Source organism: Macaca thibetana, chromosome 5, assembly GCF_024542745.1.
Source record: "Macaca thibetana thibetana isolate TM-01 chromosome 5, ASM2454274v1, whole genome shotgun sequence".
NCBI lineage: Eukaryota > Metazoa > Chordata > Mammalia > Primates > Cercopithecidae > Macaca > Macaca thibetana.
The window spans coordinates 185,291,300-185,308,901 of NC_065582.1; the positions used below are offsets into that span (position 1 = coordinate 185,291,300).

Consider the following 17,602-nt stretch of genomic DNA (forward strand, 5'->3'; position numbering starts at 1 on the left):
TGGCTGAGACTGAAAGCTTAGGCAGACACACGTACACTGAGGTGCTTAGATACACAAGTACACACACACACAGAGCACCAACATCCCCGATGTCACTGTGTGTGCAAAGCACCCTCGGGTCCCGGAGAATGGAGAATGCTTCCTCCCAGCCTCACACGTGGCCGGCCTCCACGGGAGGGACGGGAGTGAGGTTCTTACCAGGATTTCGCCCAGCTCGTCCTCATCGCAGTCAGCAGGCTCCTTCCCCAGGCGGGCTCTGGTTGGCTAGCACAGAGACACAGATGTGTCACAAGAAGGAGCCTCGCGTGTGGGACAAGGTGACAGCAGTGCGTCCACCCCGTGTGAGCTGGAGGAAGGTGCTGCCAAGAGCTCATGCTTTCTCCTTGGGAAGGCCGTGGCAGCCTCTGATCTGGAGACAAACGACCGTGTGCACGGCCTGCTCACTTTCCCACCTGCCCTGTCTCTTGGGCACTGCTTTACAGTCCTCAGGTATAATGATGGGACTCTCTCATGATGACCAGGAGGGCTCTGGCCACACAAGGCCACACTGGCTGGGGAGATTGAGCACAGGGAAGGGGTACCGGAGCTATGCAGACAGAGAGATCTCAGGGGGCATGCCAGGGCTGTACTCGGCTCTGGCTCCAGGGCCGTGCCCCCGCCACACAGAGAGAGCTGTGACCCCTGGGTAGCCTGGCCCCACTGCACACCTGTGACCCCTGGGCGACCTGCCCCCACTGTGACCCCTGAGTGACCTGGCCCCCCACTGCACAGAGGGAGCCATGACCCCTGGGCGACCTGCCTCTGCCGCACATCTGTGACCCCTGGCGATCTGTTCCCACCGCACAGCTATGACCCCTGGGTGACGTGCCCCTGCCGCACAGCCATGACCCCTGGGTGACCCCTGGACGACCTGCCCCCGCCGCACCAGGATGAGCTGGATCTCGTCCCTGTCACACTTCACGTGGTAAAGGACCATGTCCTGTGCGATGTCCTTGCGGTTCTCCAGCTTGTTCATCTTGTCGTGGGTGTCGGTGTTCATCACTGACCAGCCCAGGAACTGTGTCAGGGACTGGAGGGGGTGGCAGTGTCACCGGCGCTCAGTGCTCCTGGCGCGCCCCCTCCCGTGTGCCCGTGTGCCCGGGCCCGTGGCTTGGCAGGCAGGTCCTGGGGCTGCCACCGTGGTGTTGCAGTGCTTCCGTGCGGGGTCTCCCGGGTGCTCTACAGAGTCCCCTGCCCGGGGGGGGGCCCTTTGTCATCCTCTCCCTGGCCGCACGCTGCACCACACGTACATAACACGCACATGAGCACGCACGCACGGCTGAATGCGTGGTAGGGAGGCCCCCACACTGCACAGGCCCCACCCCTCGCAGGGCATCCCCGGCGGAACCACGTCTGCCCAGGTGCTTACCTCCATGAGAACCTCGTCCTGTTCATCAAAGGGCTTCCCGTCTTTCCTGTTGTAAAACGTGGCGACCCCCACGATCTCCTCCTTCTTGTTGACAATGGGCATGGACAGCACATTCTTGATGAGCCACCCGGAGTCATCCAGGGCCCCTTCCTGCGGGAGCGGTGTCCAGAGCTGAGCTCTGCCCTGAGGCTGGCCCTGACCCAGTGTGGCCGGGGAGAGTGACCTCACGTCTTCTCCCCTAGAGCCGTGACAACTGGACTCATTCCTGTCTCTGCTCTCTGCATTCCCTCTCTCCCGCTCTCCCTCTTTGCATTTGGAGTTTATGTCCATGGTTTTTGTGTCATGATATTTTCCCACTGGAGGAGGTAGAGGCCGTTTTCCCACCAGGGGTGGTTTCACAGATGTGTGTGTGGGGGCTGCGGTCACGGCCTCACGGGCGTGTGTGGGGGCTGCGGTCACGGCCTCACAGGTGCGTGTGGGGCTGGGGTCCCGAGGAGCCGCTCTCCGTCCCGTGTGTGGCTGAGTGCTCTGCTGTCACCCTCTTAAAGTTCTTCATAATTAATTGCTAATCAAGGGGCCCCATGTTTTTATTTGCCCTGGACCCTGGGAATGATATGGTTGCTCCTGTCTCCCATCCCACGGGTCCTGGGCCCGGCCAGTGAAATATGGACGGTGGGCTGGTTCCCAGAGGAGGCCCCCAGGGACAAAGTGTGTTTGGACCAGCCCGGTTGGCCCTCCACCTTCCCCAGGAGTGAGCCTGCCCTGGCCATGCAGCCCCAGAGGGACGTGCGTGGAGCAGACTCAAACCCTTGTCCAGCCGAGCCCTGTCTGGCCCAGCGAACCCAGCGAGTCCAGCTAAGATCAGCTTAGCCCCACTGAGCCTCAGCCGACCTCCAGACCAGTGAGCATGAAATACAGGCTTCTGGCCAGCTGCTGGGACTTCGAACTTGTTTCTTTTTTGTTTTTTTGAGACGGAATCTTGCTCTGTCACCCAGGCTGAAGTGCAGTGACGTGATCTCAGCTCACTACCACTTCCACCTCCCGGATTCAAGCAATCCTCCTGCCTCAGTCTCCTGAGTAGCTGAGATCACACCCAGCTAATTCTAATTCTTTTTTTTTTTTTTTTTTGAGACGGAGTCTCGCTCTGTCGCCCAGGCTGGAGTGCAGTGGCGCGATCTTGGCTCACTGCAAGCTCCGCCTCCTGGGTTCCCGCCATTCTCCTGCATTAGCCTCCTGAGTAGCTGGGACTACAGGCGCCTGCCACCTCGCCCGGCTAATTTTTTGTATTTTTAGTAGAGAGGGGGTTTCACCGTGGTCTCGATCTCCTGACCCTTTGATCCACCCGCCTTGGCCTCCCAAAGTGCTGGGATTACAGGCGTGAGCCACCGCGCCTGGCCTTTTTTTTTTTTTTTGAGACGGGGTCTCACTGTGTCACCCAGGCTGGAGTGCAGTGGCCGGATCTCAGCTCACTGCAAGCTCTGCCTCCTGGGTTCACGCCATTCTCCTGCCTCAGCCTCCCGTGTAGCTGGGACCACAGGCGCCCACCACCACGCCTGGCTAATTTTTTTTTTTTGTATTTTTAGTAGAGACGGGGTTTCACCGTGTTAGCCAGGATGGTCTCGATCTCCTGACCTCGTGATCCGCCTGCCTCAGCCTCCAGAAGTGCTGGGATCACAGGTGTGAGCCACCGTGCCCAGCCTCTAATTATTTTTTGTATTTTTAGTAGAGACAGTGTTTCACCATGTTGGCCAGGTTGGTCTTGAACCCCTAACCTCAGGTGATCCACCTGCTGCGGCCTCCCAAAGTGCTGGGATAACAGGCGTGAGCCACCACACCAGCTGAGGTTGTTTCTTAAGTGGCAAAAACTAATTCACTTCATCATTGCTGAATCAAAACCTCTTCTTTTGTAAGCAAGTATAATTTCTACCAAGGCACGGACAGATACCTGAAATGTGAACATTTCATCAGCGGAAGCATTCATGATGTTACAAATCTGAAAAAAGATCAAAAAACGATTTCATCCAAAGCAGCTGAGGGTCTATCATGATCTAAAATGGCCTATGTGGCCCTGAGGTGAGCTTCTAAGTAGGCAAAGCAGAGCAGCTGGGGGCTCGCTGAGGCACACGGAGGCCGGCCAGGAGCCTGGGACGTGGCAGAGACAAGGACAAGCACACATCGCTGCACCCAGCGAGGGTAAGGCTGTGGGGGCTCCAGACAGCACGGGACTCACAAAGCCGCTTTCCGCCACGTAGCTTGGAAGGCCGCTGGCCAGGGCCCAGTGATCGGCTGGGGGTGTGCTGCGGGCAGAGAGCAGGGGTCAGATGGGCCAGGCCGGACTGGACGTGTGCGTGCACGGGTCACATGGACTGGACATGTGTGTGCTGGGGTGAGAGGGGCTGGGCTGGACTGGACGTGTGTGTGCAGGGGTCAGGTGGGCCAGGCCTGGGTTGGACGTGTGTGTGCAGGGGTGAAAGGGGCCGGGCCAGGATGGACGTGTGTGTGCAGGGGTGAGGGGCACCAGGCCCAGGGGGCTGGACGTGTGTGTGCAGGGGTGAGAGGGGCCGGGCTGGGCTGCACGTGTGTGTGTAGGGGTCAGAAGTGCAGGGCTGGCCTAGATGTAGGTGTGCAGGGGTGAGAGGGGCCGGGCTGGGCTGGACGTGTGTGTGCAGGGATGAGAGGCACCAGGCCGGACTGGACATGTGTGTGCAGGGGTCAGAGGGACTGGGCTGGGCTGGACGTGTATGTGCAGGAGTCAGATGGACTGGGCATGTGTGCAGGGGTCTGGGGGTCTCTGGCGCAGTGTGCCATCCTCAGCATTTACTCTCTTCTCTGAGCTCCAGGGGGCTGAGGAGGCCAGGGTGCGGGTTGGAGGACGGCTGTGCTTCCTTCTCCCTCCTCCCCACGCTGCCATGCTGGGGCCCCTCGCTCTTGGAACCCTTCCCTCTCTGGAGGCTGTGTGGCTTCAGCCTGTCTTCTAGGACTCAGCGTTGGTGCCTGCCCTGCCATCCTGACCCTGACTTGTGCTCAAGCCTGGCTCCTGGATCCTGGTTCCTGCTTGGGGTCTGGGGATAGGGTCCCGATAGGCTTATGGGATCACAGGGCCACTGGGCCAAACAGCTGTCCCTCCCTTGGCTGGAGTCCTGCCCTGACCTCCGGACTGGACTTCCCTCCTCTTCCAGCCCCACAGGGCCAAGACTCGGCCTCCCAGCTGGAGGCTCCACTGTCTGGGTTGGGCTGGTGGAGACAGGGTCAGGTCCTGGAGCCTTCATGCTCAATTGGTGCTAACGAGGCCACCTGGACAGCTTGCCTGGTCCCTGGACGTCCACTCTGGATGTCCACAGTGACTCAGGCTCCTCCGCTGCCCACGTCCTCCTCACCATCTCCCAGAACAGTGAGTTGGCTTCTGTCTCACCCCCCACTCCACTATGCCCCACGGCACACAGAGCACCACAGGTGGGGCCGGACCAGGCCGGCGCTGCCGACCACACCATGGGAGGCCCTGGGAGGATGGCCCTGGAGGCTGAGCCCGGGTCTGAGGGGTGGTCCCTCCCCCGGGGATGCTTCTGGCAAAACCCGGCACTTACGGAATGACCTTGATTTCCTCCTTGCCATGGAGGATGTAGTCGATCACTTTGTAGAAGACGATTTCCTGAGAAACAAAAGACCTCGGTCGGTGGGTTGCCTGGCCAAGCTCCACACGCACACACACAGTTACACACACACAGTTACACACACAAAATTACACACAGCCACACACAGCCTGGCCAAGCTCCACACGCACACACAGTTACAGACACACAGTTACACACACACAGTTACAAACACACAGTTACACACAGCCACACACAGCCTGGCCAAGCTCCACACGCACACACACAGTTACACGCAGACACAGCCTGGCCAAGCTCCCAGGGGCTCCCACACGCACACACACAGTTACACACAGCCACACACAGCCTGGCCAAGCTCCACACGCACACACAGTTACAGACACACAGCCTGGCCAAGCTCCACACGCACACACACAGTTACACACACACAGTTACACACAGCCACACACAGCCTGGCCAAGCTCCACACGCACACACACAGTTACACACACACAGTTACACACAGCCACACACAGCCTGGCCAAGCTCCACACGCACACACACAGTTACACACAGCCACACACAGCCTGGCCAAGCTCCATACGCACACACACAGTTACACACACACAGTTACACACAGCCACACACAGCCTGGCCAAGCTCCACACGCACACACACAGTTACACACAGACACACACAGCCTGGCCAAGCTCCACACGCACACACACAGTTACACACACACAGTTACACACAGCCACACACAGCCTGGCCAAGCTCCACACGCACACACACAGTTACACACACACAGTTACACACAGCCACACACAGCCTGGCCAAGCTCCACACGCACACACACAGTTACACACACACAGTTACATGCAGACACACACAGCCTGGCCAAGCTCCCAGGGGCTCCCACACGCACACACACAGTTACACACATGCACACACATGCACACACATGCACACTCCCACACATGTAACTGTGCATGTGTACACACATGACGAGATGTCTCTGCCGTGCACAGGAATTCTACGAGCGCGGACGCACTCACACCCACGTCCACACACAAGCAGACCGTCACCAATACTCACGGGACACGCATCACACGCCGTGGTTTAGATCTGTCTTCCCAGTCTGTGTCTCACACAATCCCACGCACAAGCTCGGCCCGTACTCTCACACACACACACACACACCCTACACGTGCACAGGAGGTCCCACGCGGGGAGATGGGGCAGCAGGAGTCCCGGCAATCAGAGCCGACGTGGGCCTTCACAGCCAGCCTGGCGGCCCTCGTTTGGGGACCAGCCCTGGACACCCCATCCCTGGAGCGCAGCAGTAGGGGAGCCTGGTGGAGACGACAGACAGGCACCCGGGAGCCCCCCCCGCCAGTTCCCACCTCCCCAAACCCTACTCCTATCCCTCCTTCTCCTGCCCTGAAGTTGGAGCCAGGGAAGCAGAGGCATGTGGACGGGCCCTGGGCCCCTCCCCTAAGACTCACCCGGCCATCCGGCGTGCGTGGGCCCGAGTACGGCTGGGACTCTCCCATCAGCACAGGCCACACGTCAAAAAATTCCTGGGCAGAGAAGAGGTGAGGGTGGGGCGGTCAGCGTGGGACCCGGGTCGGGCCAGGCAGGGGGTCCCTGAGCCGCCGAAGCCTCACCTTCTCCTTGGTCATGTCCAGGAGGCCCACAGAGTAGCGCTCACAGTTGAGGTAGGCCCGCACCGTGTAGAAGGCCTTGTGGAACTGCCTCTCGATGTCCGTCAGCTCCTCAAACACCTTGTTGGCCGACCACAGCAGCACCTGCAGGGAGGGGCACACCTGTGGGCCTGCGGCCACCCCACCCTCACGCCTGTCTGACCACAGCAGCACGGGGTCAACTCAAGCCTGACACACAGGTGCGCTCCCGCATCTGACCACCTGCCCAGCCGTGGAGCCCAGCACAGACCCTGATTGGCGGCTCCGTGGCCAGGTTTCATCTGAGCGTGTGGCACCCACACGCGCGGGGCCTGGGAACCGGCTGGCGGTAAGGCCTCCAGGCTGCGGTCACGTCCCTGATCACTCACGAGTGGACAAGCGGAAAGTGGAATCTGCTGCTTTGACCTTCAGAGGCAAACATCCCCTCATCACTCACAAGTGGACGAGTGGAAAGTGGAATCCGCCGCTTGGACCTACAGAGGCAGACATCCGACCAGCCCTTCTTCCTCCCGGCTGCTGCAGAAGCCGCCTGTGGCGAGCTGGGCTTTGAGAACATCCGGCCGTGGTTTCTGGATGTGGGGCCTCCTGTGGCTTCCGCTAAGTGTCTGAGAGTGAAGCGTTGCTGACGCACTCCACGAGGTCCTGGCCAGACCCTGCGCAGGACGTCCCACCGCACGGGCCCCTGGCTGCTGGGTTAGCGCTGCCGCCAGGCTCAGACTCACCCCAGGGCCCTCCTGGGTCCACCTTTCTCTGCCTCCTTGGTCAAGGTCCAGACCCAGGCCCCTCCAGGCCCCGCCTTCTCACACTCGCGGCAGCTGCTGGGTCTCCTACCGCGTGGTGCCAGCTCCCTCTCCTCCGCTGTGGCGTCCTAGCCCGGCTCTCTCCCCACCAGGCCCTCTGAAGTTCCACCCCCTGGCACTCAGCTCATGGTGGGAACAGGACCAGGCTCTCCTGTTGCCAAGGGCAGTGAGACGTTCGTAGCTTTATTTCCCAATACATTGATTTTACTGATTTTAGTTTATATTCGGTTGAATAATTGTGTGTATTTATGGGGTTTATGTGTTACGGGGTTTGGTGTGATGTTCTGATCTATGTATTTGTTGCAGAAAGATTCAATTAAGCTAATCAACATATCCATCACCTCACCAACTTATTTTTTTGTGGTGAGAACATTGCAAATCGATTTTCTAGCAATTTGGTATATGACACAGTCATCCCTCGGTATCCTCAGGGAAACTGGTTCCAGGACGCCGCTCTGATACCAAAATCCGAGGATGCTCAAGTCCCAGATAGGAAATGGTCTAGAGTTTGCACAGAGGTTGCACACGCCCCCCACACCTTAAACCATCTCCGATGACTCAGCACCCAGTGCAATGCAATGCCATGAAAATGGCTGTTCTACTGTATTGTTTTACATTCTTATTGTTCTTTTAACTTAAAACTTTTCCCACCTAATAAATCCTCGGAAGCAAACCGCACTTACCGAGCACCCTGTGTACTGTGATTAATAGCAGCGGTGGCCGCCATGCAGCGCGGCTGACCTTGAAGCCCACGGCTCCAGCTAACGGACACTTTGCACCCTTTGACCAATGTCTCTGCTTTCTCTCTTCCTGCCCTGGCCTCCTGCAACCCCCTTTCCACTTGCTGTTTCCATGAATTCAGGGTTTTTGGATCCCACACGTGAGTGAGATCCTCGCTTCTTTCGGCCAACGGCATCCTCCATGTCCATGCACGTCACTGTTCTTCCCTGGTGACGTCCTCAGTGCCAGCTCTGCTGTTTCCAGAGCCCCTCCCTCCCTCCCTGCTGAGGCCCGGCCCCCCAGCAGCCCTCAAGCACCAGCCTCTCTCCACACGGTGTCTGACACCTTTTTCTCCCTGAAGCCTTTCCTGAGCCATGTTTCTCCAGTGACCCTGACCCCTGCCTTCCAATCTCCGCCCGGTCTGCAGCCTACACTGACTCCTGCCTCACCGATGGGCGTGGACCCTCCTCAGTGGCCTCCGCATTCTCCTGCCCTGGCCACAGTCACAGTCCTGGAGCCGCCCTGGCCGCAGTTTTGGTCCCGGAGCCGCCCTGGCCGCAGTCACCGTCATTGAGCCTCCCTGGCTGCAGTCACGGTCGTGGAACTGCTGCTGGTGCCACCCTCAGCAGAAGCTCCCAGGCTTCCCAGCCCTTATCTGAGTATGTCCCGCCCTCTGTGTCCCTGCACTGGTCAGGGGCTTTGGTCCCGTGCATTTGTGCAGAAGTCAGTTTAGTCCAACTGGAGTTAGTGGGTCCAGAACAGGACTTAGGAAAACAGCAGGTGCAAACAGCAAGGCTAGGCTGCTCTTCATAGCCCTGGGGCCTGCTGAATGGAGATGGCTCTTCATAGCCCTGGGGCCTGCGGCTCAGGAGCCTTGTTTCTGGAGACGTTTCCCTGCCGGGCCCAGGGCCTCGACACCGCCAGATCTACTGTGTGTCCTGGCATCAGGGCTGAGGGCTTCCTCTCACTCACGGTGAGATTCTGAGCTAGTTGTTGAATCCTCAGGAATTCTGAGAGCCAGTTGTTAAACATAGCCATTTTTACAATTAAATCATGTAACCTATAAACTAGAAAGTTATATTAAAAGGGAAGGTGATAGACATCTAGGCCCAGCCACCCCGCCCCTAACTGTGGGTCACTGTTGCCTGTGCCCGGGGCTTCGCTACAGCAGACGGGTTGCTGTGCTAGGGTGTTTCTCCCCACAGCTCCATCTAGCACATCATGGCGGGGCCCTGAGTCACGAAGTTGGCCAGCTCAACAGGCTCCCGCCACTGCCGGGTGTGCACAGACCATGCCCGCTCCTCCTGGCTGCCTCTCACTTCTGAATGGCTCTGCTTGCTCACAGGATGCAAGAGTCGAGGCACGTCCTCTGCCCTTGCAGCGAGCCACTGGGTCCTGACGCGTGGCCGGCAGGGAGGTGGGAGCCACAGCCCTGCACCCACCGGCCCTTCATGCAGCTTTGCTGCAGCTCAGATGGCTGGGCCGTGGGAATTGCTCCACTAAGCCCAACTGGCAGCTGTCCTGACAGGTCAGACAGAAACCTGAACTCCGCAGGGCCTAACCCGTGGCTTCCCTGTGGCTTCTACTGGCTCTGATGGGAATGTCCGAGAGGCTTTTCAGAAAGGGAGTGGCAGGGGCCTCCAGTCCGGAGGGTGCCTGGGACAGAAGGTAGTTCCTGATTGTCCAGGTGACGGCCCTGGACAGAGGGAGGGGTGAATGCTCGGAGGCTGCTTTAATCCCAGTGACCAGCTTTCCTTCCACAGCTCAAGGAGGAGGCAGACGAAGTGCAGGCATTGGGTGGACCTCGGGGGCCAATCTTTGCTCATCACAAACTTCTATTTTCAAAAAGAGCCATGAGGCAGGCCTGTGCCTCCTGCAAGTCAGGATGCCTAAAAATGCCGTTCGGAGGGGAAGGCCCAGAAACAGCTTTTCCTAGGATTGGGCAACGTCTGGTGCAAAATCAAAAGTCTCGCATGGAGACACAAGGTCATGTGTTAGAACCTTGAGCTGGTCTCCACACGCCTGCAGGCTGAGAGGCTGGAAACAAGGGGTTTCCTAGGTGTTGGCAATTCACTTATTGCCTGGTTTAGAGCTGGGGTGACCAGACAACAGAATGGGCAAACATGCCTGACTCTTGGATCTTCCTTCCTTCCTTCCTTCCTTCCTTGACGCAGTTTTGCTCTTGTTGCCCAGGCTAGAGTGCAGTGGCATGATCTCGGCTCACTGCGACCTCTGCCTCCTGGGTTCAAGCAATTTTCCTGCCTCAGTGTCCTGAGTAGCTGGTGTTACAGGCCCACACCACCATGCCCAGATAATTTTTTGTATGTTTTAGTAGAGACAGGATTTCACCATTTTGGCCAGGCTGGTCTCGAACTCCTGACCTCAGGTGATCTGCCCTCTCTTAGCCCGAGGCGGGCCCAAAGGAGTGCTGGGATTACAGAAAAAAATTAGCCGTGGCGCGTGAGGCGCCCAGCCATCACACCTGGGTTGAGGCTGAGGTAGGAGAATGGTGTGAACCAGAGCCACACTTTTCTCAAAAAAAAAACAAACAAAAAACTGAGGTCTGTTGCTGGGTGGTCCCTGCTGTGGACCAGATTACGTGCCCCTCCCCCCGTGCATCTGTGAAGCCCTCACCCCAGATGTGACGGTGAGTGGAGGTGGGGCCCTGGGGGATGATTAGGGTTAGGTGAGGTCACGAGCGTGGGGCCCCCACGAGAGGATTGGTGCCCTTATGGGACGAGGACACAGCAAGCCAGGGAGAGAGCCCTCGCCAGAAACAGAACTGGTCAGCACCTTCATCTGGAACTTCGCCTCCTCCAGAAGTGTCAGAAGCGAATGCCTGCTGTCTAAGGCGCTTGGTGTGTGGTATTTTGTTATGGCAGCTCAAGCTGATACGGGAGCAAAAGCAAACCACAAGCAAGGGCGTGGAAGCTGCTGGCACCCTCAGCTGCAGCCAATGTTCAATACAGCCCAGTTCCGGGCCAGATGGACCCCAAATCCCACACTCAAGGCTGATTTGCCCCAGTTCCTGCTTTGGCCAAAAATTACAAGTCACGCTAAAAGGCGAGAAAAAGACAAAGCAAGCTCAGAACCAGACTCAGATGTGACACGAAGTTGGGAATTATCAGACTGGGAATTTAAAATTACTATGATCAGGCTGGGCAAGGTGGCGCACGCCTGTAATTCTAGCACTTTGGGAGGCCGAGGTGGGCAGTTCAACTGAAGTCAGGAGATCAAGACCAGCCTGGACAACATGGTGACAACCCATCTCTACTAAAAATACAAAAATTAGCTGGGCCGTGGTGGTGGGTGCCTGTCATCCCAGCTACTCAGGAGGCTGAGGCAGGAGAATCACTAGAACCCAGGAGGCGGAGACTGCAGTGAGCCAAGATGCTGCCACTGCACTCCAGCCAGGGCCACAGAGCAAGACAATGTCTCAAAAAAAAAAAAAAAGTAAAATTACGATGATCAATATGCTAATGGCGCTACTAGAAAAAGGAAGCAGCACATGAGAGCAGACGGTAACATAAGCAAAGAGATGGACGCTCTGGAAGGACAAGGCTGCTGGAGCACAGGAGATGCCAGGCGGAAATGCAGAGCACCGTGGCCCGTCCGGAGGCTGCGCGTGTCTGAAGGAGAAATGCAGAGGGAACCACGAGCGGAGGCAGCAGAGCAGAGAGACAGATACAGAAGGTGCCGGAGGGCAGCGGGTGCCGGGAGGAGCCGAAAGAGGGAAGGGGAAGACATGGTGGAAGTAATAATGGCTGAGATTTGCCCACATTATTGACAGACACCAAACCGCACGTCTAGGATGCTCAGTGACTGTGAAAAAAGACAAATGTCAAAAAACGGATCCTAAGGCACATCATATTCAAACTGCACAAAACCAACCTGAAAACCTCGAGGGAAGCTGGGGGTGGGGGAACATCTGACCAAGAGTGGAAGCAGACGTTGGAAACAGCTCATCAGAAACGATGCGAGCGAGAGGAGAGTGGAGTGAAGTATTGGAAATGTTGAGAAGAAAAATGTGCTAACTTATAATTCTATATCCAGTAAAGTTCTCCTTCAGAAGTGAAGGAGAAATAAAGACTTTCTCAGATAAACAGAAACTGAGGAATGTGTTACCAGTGGTCTGGCCCTGCAGAAAATGTTCAAAGAAGTTCCTTGGAAACAGGAAGAATGAGATAGATCAGAAACTCGGATATGCGTGAAAAAAGGAACAGCAGCAGAAAACAAATAAATGACAGGAAAGTAACATATTTTCTTTTTCTTAATTTCTCTAATAACTATTTGTTCAAAGTAATAATAGTAACAGTATATTACATGATTATAGCACATGGATGAGTAAAATAAATGACAGAAATTTTGTAAGTGTGGAAGTGAGAAATTGTAGGTACATTGCTGTGAGATAGCTGCACTCTAGTGAAGCAGTATAATGCTATTTGGAAGAGGGCTTAGAGTAGTCATAAATGATTATTGCAAATTCTGGGGAAATGCTAAATTTTTTTTAGAAAAACAAGTATAGCCAGGCGCAGTGGCTTACGCCTGTAATCCCAGCACTTTGGGAGGCCGAGGCAGGTGGATCACCTGAGGTCGGGAGTTCAAGACCAGCCTGACCAACATGGAGAAACCCTGTCTCTACTAAAAATACAAAATTAGCCGGGGTGGTGGTACATGCCTATAATCCCAGCTACTCGGGAGGCTGAGGCAGAAGAATCACTTGAACCTGGGAGGCGGAGGTTGCGGTGAGCTGAGATTGCGCCACTGCACTCCAGCCTGGGCAAAAAGAGCGAAACTCTGTCTCAAAAAAAAAAAAAAAAAGAAAGAAAGAAAAAGAAAAACAAGTATAACTGATAAGCTAAGAGAGGACAGAGTATGGGATAAGATGCTCGATTAAAACCAGAGAAGGCAGAAAAAAGAGGGGATGATAATAATGAAGACTAAGTGCAATGCAGAGAAAACAGTTAAGAATATGGTATATATATTAATCCAACTATATCAATAATCACTTTAAGTGTGAATAGCCTAAATATACCACTTGACAGATTTTCAGAGTGGATAAAAAGAACTAAGACCTGACCCTATATATATATGTTGTCTGTAAAAAACCCACTTTAAGTATAAAGACACACATAGTTTAAAAGTAAGGAATGAAGAAATATATCCTATGCTAAAATGAATCCAAGGACACTGGGGTAGCTATATTAATTTAGACAAAGAGTACTTTAGAACAAGGAAAATGATTGGTAGAAGGGGCATCACAACATGATAAAGGGGTTGTTTCTCTATGAAGACATAAAAATCATTCATGTTCATACATCTAATAACAAAGCATCAAAACACATGAAACAAAAGCTGATAAAGCTGTAAGGAGAGACACATCCTCCACTACTGTTGGAGACTTACTACCCTCTATCAGAATGAGCACATCCAGCAGGCAGAGGCTCAGTAAGAACATTGCTGAACTAAACAACACCGTTGGCCAGGCGCGGTGGCTCACGTCTGTCATCCCAGCACTTTGGGAGGCCGAGGTGGGTGGATCACCTGAGGCTGGGAGTTTGGGACCAATCTGGGCAACATGGGACCAACCTGGGCAACATGGTGAAACTCCATCTCTACTTAAAAATATAAGAAGTAGGTGGGTGTGGTGGCACGTGCCTGTAATCCCAGCTACTCAGGAGGCTGAGGCAGGAGAATCACCTGAATCACAAGGTGGAGGTTGCAGTGAGCTGAGATCGCACCATTGCACTCCAGCCTGAGTGACAGAGAAACAATCAGTCTCAAAAAAAAAAAGATAAAAATAAAAAATAATAAACAACACCGTTGTTCGACTGGACATAATTGACATCTACAAATTATGTTATCCACCAACAGCGCAATACACATTCTTCTCAAGGTCACATGGAGCATACAGCAAGATAAACCACATTCTGGGCCATAAAATACATCTTAACAAAATTTTGAAAATAAAAATAATGAAAAATATGTTCTTATAGTGCAATTAAATTAGAAATCAACAACAGAAATACAGCTGAAAACTTTAAAATGGATTTAACAACACACTTCTAAATAACAGATGGGCCAGAGTCTCAAGAGACCTTTTAAAAGGGTTTGAACTCGGCCAGGCGCGGTGGCTCACGCCTGTGATCCCAGCGCTTCTAGAGGCCAAGGCAGGTGGATCATGAGGTCAGGAGATCGAGACCAACCTGGCTAACACGGTGAAACCCCATCTCTACTAAAAATACAAAAATTAGCCGGGCGTGGTGGCGGGCGCCTGTAGTCCCAGTTACTCGGGAGGCTGAGGCAGGAGAATGGCGTGAACCCAGGAGGCAGAGGTTGCAGTGAGCCAAGATTGTGCCACTGCACTCCAGCCTGGTGACAGAGCGAGACTCCGTCAAAAAAAAAAAAAAAAAAAAGATTTTGAACTAAATAAGAGTAAAAATACACAACCTATCAGAATTTGTCAGGTGCAGGGAAAGCAGTGCACACAATAAAAAGGAAGAAAGATCTAAATCAATACTCAAAGCTTAAGAAACTAGAAAAAGAACTTCAAATCAAGCCTAAAGCAAGCAGAAGAAAATAAATAATAATTATGACAACTCTATGCCTCAAAATTTGATTTTAACTGAGATGAAATAGACTGATCACTAGAAAGACACAAACTACCAAGACTCACACCAGGAGAATTAGAAGAATCTGAAGAGTCCTCTGAGTATTAAAGAAATTGAATCAATAATTAATAATCATCCAAAAAGAAAGCACCAGTCCCTAATGGTTTCACTGGTGAATCTGACCAATCATTGAGGAAAGATATTATGTCAATTCACTACAATCTCTTCCAAAAATAGAAGCAGAGGGAGCACTTCTAATTTATTCGTTGAGGTCAAAATTATCCTAATAGCAAAACCAGATAAAGACATTATAAGAAAGAAAAACTACAGACCAATGTAGTTCACGAATATAGATGCAAAAATTCTTTTTTTTTCCTTTTTTTGAGATAGAATCTCATTCTGTCGTCAGGCTGGAGTGCAGTGGCGTGACCTTGGCTCACTGCAACCTCCACCTTCCGGGTTCAAGTGATTCTCCTGCCTCAGCTTCCCGAGTAGCTGGGACTACAGGCACCTGCCACCTCGCCCAGCTAATTTTTGTATTTTTACTAGAGACAGGGTTTCACTATGTTGGCCAGGATGCTCTCGATCTCTTGACCTCGTGATCTGCCTGCCTCAACCTCCCAAAGTGCTAGGATTACAGGCTTGAGCCACCGTGCCCGGCCTATAGATGCCAAAATTCTTAACAAAACATGGCAAGACCAATTTAACAATGTATGAAAATAATAATTACACTATATAACCAGGTGGCATTTATTCTAATTATGCAAAGCTTGTTCAAAATTTGTTCAAAAAACATATGATGTTATCAATCAATGCAGAAAAAAATTTGAAAAATCCAACATTCATTCAGAATAAAAACAATTAGCAAACTAGAAATAGAGGGAACTTCCTCAACTAGATTTTAAAAATTCAACAAAAATCCTAGAGCTAAAGGCATTCTTTTTTTCTTTTCTTTTCTTTTCTTTTTTTGAGACAGTGTCTGTTGCCCAGGTTGGAGCGCAGTGGTGAGTTGCTGGGACTGCTGGCACACACCACCATGCCTGGCTAACATTTTTGCAATTTTTGTGGAGATGGTGTTTGACCATGTTGCCCAGGCTTGTCTCAAGCTCCTGGGCTCAAGCTATCTGCCTGCTTTAGCCGCCCAGAGTGCTGGGATTACAGGCATGAGCCACCGCGCTGGACAATGTCATTCTTTTTTTTGTTTTGTTTTATTTTTCAGATGGAGTTTCACTCTTGTTGCTCAGGCTGGAGTGTGATGGCACAATCGTGGCTCACCGCAACCTCCGCCTCCCAGGTTCAAACGATTCTCCTGCCTCAGCCTCCTGAGTAGCTGAATTTACAGAAATGTGCCACCACGCCTGGCTAATTTTTTGTATTTTTAGTAGAGATGGGGGTTTCTCCATGTTGGTCAGGCTGATCTCGAACTCCCGACCTCAGGTGATCCACCCACCTCGGTCTCCCAAAGTGGTGGGATTACAGGCATGAGCCACCGTGCCTAGCTGGGCGATGTCATTCTTTTTTTTTTTTTTTTTTGAGGCGGAGTCTGGCTCTGTCGCCCAGGCTGCAGTGCACTGGCCGGATCTCAGCTCACTGGAAGCTCCGCCTCCTGGGTTCACGCCATTCTCCTGCCTCAGCCTCCCAAGTAGCTGGGACTACAGGCGCCCGCCACCTTGCCTGGCTAGTTTTTTGTGTTTTTTAGTAGAGACGGGGTTTCACTGTGTTAGCCAGGATGGTCTCGATCTCCTGACCTCGTGATCCACCCATCTCGGCCTCCCAAAGTGCTGGGATTACAGGCTTGAGCCACCGCGCCCGGCCGATGTCATTCTTAATGGTGAGAAAGCGGATGCTTTCTCCTAAGATTGGGAATAAGGCAAAGATGTTTCCCTCCTCTCACCACTCACATCCAACATTATAGTTGAAGTCCTCGCTAGTGCAATAAGACAAGAAAAAGAAATACAATGTATATAGACTGTGAGGGAAGAAAGCTATCTTTGTTTGCAGATGACATGATTGTCTAGGTAAAAACACCAAATAATCAATAAAAAACTCCTGGCTCAGAGCAGTGGCTCATGCCTGTAATTCCAGCACTTTGGGAGGCCAAGGTGGGCAGATCACCTGAGCTCAGGAGTTGGAGACCAGCCTGGCCAACATGGTGAAATCCTGTCTCTACTAAAAATACAAAAATTTGGCAGGTGTGGTGATGCACATCTGTAGTCTCAGTTACTTGGGAGCCTGAGGCAGGAGAATCGCTTGAACCTGGGAGGTAAAGGTTGCAGTGAGCCGAGATTGTGCCACTGCACTCCAGCTTGGGTGACAGAGTGAGACTCTGTCTCAGAAAAAAAAAAAAGTGTGTCTCTGATGGCTCTGTGTGGGGCTGTGGTCAGGGCCTCATGGGTCCCCCAGGAGCTGGGATGCCTGGCTGGCCTGCCCCAGCCACACAGCCCAGCAGACCTCGGTTTTAAAGGTGTGCCTGTGACAGTACTTGGTGGGCCCCCTGGACATGACCAAGGAGAAGGTGAGGCCTCGGGCACTCAGGGACCCCCTGCCCAGCCTGGCCTGGCTCCTGCGCTGACCGCCTCACCCTCACCTCTTCTCTGCCCAGGATACAAAGTTAACATACAGAGGTCCATTGTTTTGCTTTATAACAGCAATGAACAATTGGAATTTGAAATTAAGAACCCAATATCACTTACTTTACCATGGGAAAATGAAATACTTAGGTACAAATCTAATAAAATTATGGATTTGTATGCAAAAACTGCAACATTCT

General features: G+C 53.2%; 1 protein-coding gene across 1 annotated transcript in view; it reads right to left on the minus strand.

Moving 5' to 3' along the window:
- PDE6B (phosphodiesterase 6B) overlaps positions 1-17,602 on the minus strand; it is a 43,379-nt gene that overhangs the window by 11,770 nt on the left and 14,007 nt on the right. Inside the window, exons 4-11 of the mRNA XM_050790804.1 lie at positions 6,666-6,806; positions 6,504-6,578; positions 4,993-5,057; positions 3,639-3,705; positions 3,354-3,401; positions 1,409-1,558; positions 926-1,069; positions 199-264 (exon numbers count right to left, since the gene is read on the minus strand). Of these exons, the coding sequence (XP_050646761.1) occupies positions 199-264; positions 926-1,069; positions 1,409-1,558; positions 3,354-3,401; positions 3,639-3,705; positions 4,993-5,057; positions 6,504-6,578; positions 6,666-6,806 (756 nt within the window). The remainder of the gene's footprint in view (positions 1-198; positions 265-925; positions 1,070-1,408; positions 1,559-3,353; positions 3,402-3,638; positions 3,706-4,992; positions 5,058-6,503; positions 6,579-6,665; positions 6,807-17,602) is intronic.